The 9,402-nt window shown below is 40.7% G+C and overlaps 1 protein-coding gene across 2 annotated transcripts in view; it reads right to left on the minus strand.

Annotated features, from left to right (window-relative positions):
* LOC111875575 (zinc finger protein 271) overlaps positions 1–9,402 on the minus strand; it is a 55,307-nt gene that overhangs the window by 40,805 nt on the left and 5,100 nt on the right. Inside the window, exon 2 of one of the 2 annotated variants that reach the window (XM_023871919.2) lies at positions 1,135–2,949. The exons of the other annotated variant lie outside the window; for it this stretch is intronic. Within the exon in view, the coding sequence (XP_023727687.1) occupies positions 1,648–2,949 (1,302 nt within the window). The 3' untranslated portion in view covers positions 1,135–1,647. Of the gene's footprint in view, positions 1–1,134; positions 2,950–9,402 lie in introns of those variants that run through there. 2 annotated transcript variants of the gene reach the window in all.

A 9,402-nucleotide genomic window follows, 5' to 3' on the forward strand; every position in this document is an offset into this window, starting at 1 on the left:
ATTGAAGAGAGATGTCTCGAATGGGAAAATTGCATTGGAGTTTGCACTGACGGCGCTGCCTGTCTTACAGGTAGAAATTCAGGTTTGGTCACTAAAATTAAGGATATGGCGGGCAATAACTTAGTGTCAACACATTGCTACATTCATAGGCAAAACCTGGCCTCCAAAAAAATGGCACCTGAGCTTACTGAAGTCCTTTCTCAATCTGTTAAGATTATTAATTATATAAAAACAGTGCTTTGAATACAAGACTATTAAAAGCATTGTGCGATGAAATGGGCTCTGATCATCAAAATCTTCTTTTCCATTTGGAAGTTCGTTGGTTGTCCCGCAAAGGTATTTACAAGTAAATTTGTTGGGACTGGGCCCTCGTCTTATAAAAAGAGAACTTACTGGGCGGCGGTCTCATACAGGTTGAGAACTACTGCCTTAAAGGACTCATTTCCATGTTGCAAGAACCAAATTCAATTTTGTCTCATACCTTCAAATTATTTCCTTGGGGCAGTGAATTGAAAGACATCTAAATGAAAGTGGTCACTGCTAAACAGTCAGGCCATTGCTAAATTTACTCAAAGAGTAAAAGGTTAAGAACACTACAAGATGTCAAGACATTGCCACAGTACAGTAAGAAACAAAGTTGTCCCTATGCTTAATTAGTTAAGCACTATGCCCTGAAAACATGTGGTCTGTAGGTATGGATTCACCTTTCTTCACCTCAGCACTAAATGGAGGTGAGCCCTGGCCGCTTCACAGCCCGGGAAAAGATCCTCCAGTACCCACTAGATAGGAGGCTGGGTAGACCACACCATATCTCAGGTGGTTAGGCGCTGACTTCCCATTGTGGCGGCCCAGGTCTGGTCAAGTGGGATTTGTGGTGGACAAAGTGGTGCTGGGGCGGGTTTTCTCTGAATACTTCAGTTTCCCCTGCCAATCTTCATTCCACCAAATTCTCCATCATCATAATCACCCGGGGCAGGCTACAATAGGCCAATCAGTGGCTGCTGTGCTGAGTGGACCCAGTTGGACTCCACCCCCCACTAAGCAAAAATCAGAAGGCTGGGTGGGCCCTAGAATTAGTCTGAACACTCAGAAAAGAAAAATCTTACACTGTGAAGAATCAAACCCAGGCCATCAAGCTTAGCCCATCGCTCTACCAACTCCTGCCATGGCACAATGCAAAGCAACAAACACAGACATCTAGGATAACATAAAATTGCTTAATGCCAAGATTGTTATTCTAAGTGTTAGGGTTATATCCCAGTTGTTTTACACTTAGAAAGTGATATTTCTTACAAACCAAAAAAAGTTGTTATGACTGTGCTCTTAGAGGTTTTCTTAGAACTGAGGGCAAAAGAGGAAAGGTCTGGCAATATGAGACAGCCACATAATTCACTTATGCTGGACTGTGAATACTCACTGATGTATAGGCAAATATCATAGTAGTCCAGTTCCAGAACATACACTTGAACACAGTGGATGTTCAAGAGTTGATACTCTTTCAGACCTCGATATAACAGAAATGATACAAGACCAGGGGCTCTCTACTATGGATGCTACAACTCTTCAGACAATGGAAAGATTTAAGACAAACATCCAAAGGGCAGGAATACATTCTACTGCTTATGAAATGATGACTCTTCAGACTGCTCAGGAAAATGTAAGCTCCCCACTATGTATGCGTTGATGTTTCTTCAGAAAACTCTGCTCCCTAAATGACTTATTACACACATCACAGGAAAATGGCCTCTCCCCACTATGAATGCGTTGATGCTTCTTCAGATCACTTCTCCGAGTGAATGACTTAATACATACATTGCAGGAAAATGGTCGCTCCAGGCTATGTATCTTATGATGTTTTTTTAGATCACTGTTATTACTGAATGATTTAGTACATGAAATGCATGAAAATGGCCGCTCCTCATTATGTATCAGTTGATGTCTCTTCAGATGTTTCTGCCAACTGAATGATTCACTACATACACTGCAGGAAAATGGTTGCTCCCCGCTGTGTAGGCGCTGATGGTTCTTCAAATCAGTTTGCCAACTGAACGATTTCTTACATACATCACAGATATATGGCCACTTTCCACTATGTATGCGTTGATGTCTCTTCAAATCGCTTTGCCAACCGAATGATTTATTGCATTTATCACAGGAAAATGGCCTCTCACAACTATGTATGCTCTCATGTCTCTTCAGATCACTTTGCCGACTGAATGCTTTATTACATACTACACAGGAAAATGGCTGCTTCTCACTATGAATATTTTGATGTCTCCTCAGATCAGTTTGTCGACTGAATGATTTATTACATATACCACATGAAAATGGCTGCTCCCCAGTATGTATGAGTTGATGCTTCTTCAGATCACTTTTCCGACTGAATGACTTCATACATATATTGCAGGAAAATGGCCGCTCCACCTTATGTATTTTTAGATGTTTCTTCAGCTCACCATTAGTACTGAATGATTCATTACACACAACACAGGAAAATAGGCGCTCTCCACTATGCATGTGTTTATGTCTCAAGAGATGACTCTGATTGCTGAATGATTTATTACACATATCACAGGGAAACGGTGCTTCCCAACTATGTATGAGTTGATGGGTCTTCATATTACTCTCCTGCCCAAATGATTTGTTGCACACTTCACAGGAAAATGGCCGCTCCTCACTATGTATGAGTTCATGTTTCTTAAGATTACTCTTCGTTATGAATGACCTCTTACATACATTACAGGGAAATGGCCGCTCCTCACTATGTGTGAGATAATGTGTCTTCAGAACACTCTTCTGTCTGAATGACTTATTACATACACTGCATGAAAATGGCCGCTCTCCAGTATGTATGCTTTTATGTTTCTTCAGTTGACTCTTCTTAACGAATGACTTATTACACACATCGCAGAGAAACGGATGCATAGGAAAGTGTTCATTCTGAGAACTCTGCCAAAAAAAAAAAAAGGAAAAGAAAAATATTAGGCTAAATACTGTATCATAGCATCAAGTTGTGTTGCATTTCCAATTGTATTCATTTCTGTCAGCACAATTATTTATACAGATACAAAATATGTTAAATACCCTGTTACACATCTCAGCCTTTCAGCCATCATCAGGTATACACATTCACTGCTGGCTCCACCTCTCACCCCTTACAATGGCCAGTGTTTTAGGGGTACAGTTTGTGTTGTCAGTTTGACATACTGGGTGGTATACCCTTGAGCCAAAGAGTGAATGTGCAAACCCGATGATGGCTGAAAGGCCGAAACACATATTATATAATTAACATACAGTGTATCTATTCTAAATCTTAATAGGAGGAAGAATGAGCCAGAATGCAAGGTATAAATGACAAATATTAAATTCCAAGAATTTTGTTCTTCATCAAATCCTGTTACGCAACCAGAAATTCAGGGCACAGTATGTAGTAAAGTTATTAGCCTATATTCCTCTATTTCAGAGTGGCAGAATGAAGAATGTGTTGGAAATTTTCCTTCGGCAATTAACTAAGGAAAAGATTTACCTGAATGTGTGTGATTTTTAGACTTTGTCTACACACATAATCCAGACATTTTGGAGATGTGAATTCAGTTTGCTTTTCTACAAAACACTAAACATGATGGTCATATCATTATATAGAATCTGTTACATCAGCTTACCAACCAACCAACCAACCAACCGACCGACTCCACTGAGCTAAGTCATTTTTGACAATCCAATAGTTGCTCATGTACTCAAAAATTACCTAACATTTTATAGAACCCAAATGTTCAGTACTATATTAACCACAGCCTAACATGAGCCAGATGACTTCAGTCTATACACTCCCATCCAATTTTCTAACATATATTTCAATACTATCCTCCCATCTGTGTCTAGACCTTCCCAGTGGTCTTTTCCTTCTGATTGTCCAACAAAAATCATGTGTACAGTCGTCTTCCATCTGATGCATGCTACATGCCCTGCACATTATATTCTCTTTGACCTGATCATGCTAATTATATTTTGCGAAGAGTACGTGGGAACCTCCCACAGTCAAACAGGCAGCTTAAGTACCATAGTATAGCAAGCGCAGGTGATATTTATACACTGTAGCTTGCAATCTGGCTGTCTGTATTGTCACACAAGCGCTACCCAATCACCGATCACCATAGAAGCTCCAACGCCCATTCGTTAGCTCGCTGCCCAGCGGCAAGAGTATAAAGATGCTGGCCTCCGACATGCTAGCCTGCAACGAAGGGAGTCTCCACCGGTATTATTCAGACACGCTTCCTGCTCAGCTGTAATACCCGCTCTGAGAGCAGTAAAGATTTGTTGTTATAGTTTTATGTGGTTGTCTCTACCAGCATTGACATCCCACAAGTATAAGTTATGAAGCCGTCATCATGCAGTTTCCTCCAGCCTCCTACTATTTCATCCGTCTTCAGTACAAATATTCTCCCCAGCACTGTGTTCTCAGACACTCTGGGTCTACGTTCTTCCCTTCTTGTCAGAGACCAAGTTCCACGTACAAAACTACAGGAAAAATCAGAGTCCTGTATATTTTAATCTTCACATTTTCAGATACAAGAGAAGAGAGAAAAGGTTCTGAACCAAATGGTTGAAAACATTACCCAGATTCAATTTGTTCTGAATTTCCTCATATATGAAATTCTGCATGCACACGTGCCAACACCCACGAACGCGCACGCACACACACACATGCGCAAAGAAAATTTCATGAATGATTCCACATCCAGTATTTTCTTTATAATTTACTTCAAGAAAGAACCAAATGCATGAAGCTTGAAACTGTGGTCTTCTGGGTGTACGCATTACTTCCATCTTCATTACTAAACTTGTATCCACCTACTACACTACAACATCCTATCATAACCCAGTACATCACAATGTGAACTGCCACCAAGAAACTTTGTTCATGTGACCTATCAGCAAAGAATAATTGAAATGAGTTTATATAACATAATGATGAAGAGGATGGAGCTTGGACTTAAATAACTAAAAACTACATTTTTATCAAGTTTTGTATGCAGGGTCAGCAGTATCTATAGAATATGAGGGTGTTACTTAGAATTCTTTGGTAGTTTAGCACTCACTGGTATTCTTATGTGAATCAGAACAAAGGCAAACACCCTCGTTACCATATCAATCAGTGTCACTTGGGTCCATGACCTTACTCTGAACACAGCCTTGCTGCAATTTTATGCACAGTTCTGTATGAAGTATGGTCTTGATTACAATAATTAAAAAAAAATGATGCTAAAAATAATTTAAAACTTCCAAAATATTGAGTCCTTTGATCCTACTACTAAACTTTATTACTTTATGATAACTAGAATTTTGAGAGAAGACATTCAAAACTATCAAGGACAAGTTGCTTTAGAAAAAGTGGCATAACGATTGCCCTAATTGAGATACAGAGCTCATTTTGTGCTCACTCCATGGCTAATAAAGTGCCCTTTCCAGTGACCTACTACACCAATATATATTTTGCACAGTTATGTTTTCAAGGTTTTCAAATCTGACTTTTGACCTAGTATTTCTCAAAATGTGGTATTTTAATTTCATTGAAAAAAATATGTGAGAATGTAAATACTGTTTCAAACACTCAGTGTGTAATAAGGAGGTAGGAGTGGTCGCACCAGTACCTTTTCTTTGTGTCCTCTACTGTTCTCTTGGGTCCTAGTCATTTTCCTTTCAGGAAATCCTTCTTGGGGTGTCTCTTATCAAATGGATGACATCCCTACACTGCTGGCAGCCCTCACCACTCACAGCCTTGCTGGTGGTCTGGCAGTGACTTTCTCGGCCTCTAATTCCAGCTGAAGGCCTTGTCCAGTGTCCTCTCACCACCCATGAGGAAGGAGAACTTCACCTCTTGGTCCCTTATCCTGTAGATAAATTCACAAAATGTTTCCCTCTGGATGGAGTACAGGGGTAGCCCAACAAGAGCCCACTGCTCAGTGATGGCAGCAGACTCTTACAGCCACTCACTGAACAGCTGGGTCCTAGCTTTCAGGGGGGAGTGATACACCGTCAGAAGTTGGTGGTTCCCATAGCAGCCTTTGCTTCTGTGGGCATGTTATGTAGGACATCAATGGTCTGTCCCTGCAGGACAGCCAACAGGTGTGTCATGGCTTTCCCCCAGCCTTTCCAGATGTTGTGCTCTACCAGCAGCTTCGTGGTGTGTATGTCAGTCTCCGTTCCTTCAATCAAGTAAAGCTCTCTGTGGAGATACTGAATCCACTTACTGACAGAAGCCCTCATCACTTGGACATCCAGCTGTCTCTTCAATCTGACTGTTGAATTCCTTGTGAAGGCTCTGGATTCACTGGTCAACAGATGCCAGGATGCCCGTCATGCATTTGTTGATGGTCTCTTCAAATTCAGAGTGGATGGAGTTGACTGTAGCTTTCATCTCTTCCTGGTTGACTTCCATGGTGGCCCTCAGACTTTCTTGTTTTGAGTTTATAGTGGCCTCCATCCTTTCCTGTTTGGCGCTTGTGGCTTTAATATCAGATCTTACCTGTTCTTGGTTGACCTGTATTTCCCATATGGCAGTTATCTTTAGTTCCATGTCCCTCATGATAAGCTGTCCTGTCAGTTCCAAGACAGCACTTCTAACACCAGTTACCACAGGTTAGTGACCAGACACAGGGTTCAGACTGATGAATGCATGTACTGGATGTTTATTACCTGTAACTACAGAGACTTACAACACTCTTACTATTCTTCATGACCTACAAATAACTACAGCATTTCCCACATCATTCTACTGTGTCACGTCTCCTCATACTCGTTGCTTGGTTATGGATTTTAACAATGGAGACTCACTGTAATGCTTCCATGCTCAGTGGCTCCTGTCCTCAATGACACCTCTACAATTGCTTTCATTCTGGTTTTGGTTTCAGGTTTTGTGTAAACTGGTGCTGGCCTTTGTCAGCACAGTCATTCTTGGTTCCCATGACCATATTTCTCCAGCTCAGTACTTTGAATGAGTTGTGAGACTCGACTCTTCCATTCTGGTTGGTTGGTCAGGTAAACTAAGGCCAGCCCTCACCAGAACAGTCATTCTTTGTCATAATTCCCATAGGACTCATGACCACAGTTTACTGCCTGACTTGGGAGTCATATCTTGTCTCACTGTCTCTCCTTATATAGCTTACATGTGGAATAATTTTTGTGTGCACGCTCGTTGCCACAGACATATGTTTAAACATGCTTCCTTTTGCTCCAAAATTCTGGCTTTCAGGTGTCAAGTCACATTATGTAATATTTCTTACCAGGCATTACTCTACTTAATTAGTTACTGTTACAGAAATGTTTTATAGCTTCAACAGCAACTAGATTTAAGTTTGGCCTGGTTTGGGATTAGGTCCATGGTTCAGAACGAGCTGGTCTGCTCTTCAAATCATATGGTCACATGTATTTGAGATAACTTCTTGAACTTTCTAAATACTCCTTCTCTTAGAAAGAATAGTTAAAATTGCCACCTTCAAAGTCTGTGAAGTGGCTGATTCTTCAAATGTTTCCTTCAACTGTTTTAAAATCTCAGCATCAGAGGACTGAGAAGCTAAACCTGAACTGGCATTTTTAGGAACATTAAGAATGTATATTTTCATAGCATTTTCAATTTTTTTCATTCTCTTTCTATAGANGTAAATATATACACATTATGGATACAAATCAGTGCAACAGGACGCTAAAATACAACATTATGAACTTACCCTTGCTTAGTCTATTCTTTCTAATGTGTGATTCACCAGTCGATTGCAGACCACCATTTAAGGATTGTATTGCACTTATCTGGGCAAACTGCTCAATCTCATCATTATCACTGCCATCATCTGTGTTTATTTGTTGCTTCACACTTAGCTTTGAAATCTTCTTATAACACTTTCCACATACTTTATGAACACTATTTAACAATGAAAGTTCGTTCTTCCAAGGAAGTACGTTCCTTAAGTCGTTTCTGATATTATTGTGCCCACTTTCATCAAATGGGTTACAGCACAAAGCGTTGGTAATAAGAGATAAAATTTACAACATGTGAATACCTCAAAGGCCAAAAGGAGACTGGGATGTACAGTTTTCAGGCCAGACAGCCTGAACCACATAATCCCTGCTCAGCCCTGCCCATACTGAATGGCTCATATCCATCAGCTAAATACTAAAGGATGCAAGTCAGGCATGTTTGGCCCTGACCAACATGTATGACCAATTTAATTCATTCTCAGTATATGTATTGTTTGTTGTAGTAATTCAAAATATTTCTTCATCCTTTTTTTCAAAGACCTGATAACCTGTCATGGGGCACACTGGTACTCTTTACAGCAAAGGTCTTCATTCTGAAGGAAATCACTGTTACACTTCAAGACAATGCTGGTGTATTTTAATATGCCGTCAAATTACACAATCAACAATTTGGTTGTAAAATCTATTATCATAAAAGCATCAGGCAATGAAAAGATACAAATGACCGCAATGTTGACAGAAATGACAAACAGCACGAAACTGCTACTCTAAGTGATAATCAACTGAGAAACTATGCCTAAGGGGAAGCTACCTATGGTGTTAATAATCATGTCCCGAGCTGTAGGATGGAGCAGGAGACCAAGAGCGAAAGTAAAGTTGTCCCTGTGCTTAACTAATTGTCATGAAGGCGTATGGGGGAGTGGATGTATAGATCCACATTTTCTTAACCTCGGCACTAGCTGGAAGTGAGTGGTCAGCTTCATGCCCCAGCCGCTTTACTACCAGGGAAAGAGCCCCCAGTACCCACTGAATAGGAGGTAGGTCTGGATGACATGGAGAAAAAATTCTTGACTCTAGGGGGACTCGAACTCCAACCCCTTGGCCATCCAGCCCATAGCTAGTTGCTATACTGACTGTGCTATCCAAGGAGACCAAGAATACCATTGAGAAAACAAGGAAAGCTTGGGCTGAATGCACTTACAGGTCATTTCACACTTGAGGTCAGATCTGTGATTCATGTGATGAATACTACTGATCTTGTAATCGTAGTTGGACTTCATAACAACACGATTCATTGAATAAGTTCTTTTAAGGTCCATTTTGAATCAACTGTATTGTGACATGATGCCTGAATGCCACAACAGTGGAGGCACAGCCAGGAGCCCATTGCTAGATAACGTCTTGGTAATCATGTTTCCACAGCAATAAACCTCCAAAGCACAGTAACAGTGAAGAATGCGATAACTCTACTGTTGAAGGAGGTGATCTCCACATGGTTTGACCAGAACCTACCTCAGGGAGAGAACTGACCAACAGAAGACAGAATACAACAGAACGAAGAAGACATCAGAAGAAGTCAGAAGTCAGATACCAGATCCGATGTGATGGATGGAACAGAGGATGAGGAAGAAATTGGGAATTTTGGCA

Source organism: Cryptotermes secundus, unplaced genomic scaffold (assembly GCF_002891405.2).
Source record: "Cryptotermes secundus unplaced genomic scaffold, Csec_1.0 scaffold1840, whole genome shotgun sequence".
Lineage (NCBI taxonomy): Eukaryota > Metazoa > Arthropoda > Insecta > Blattodea > Kalotermitidae > Cryptotermes > Cryptotermes secundus.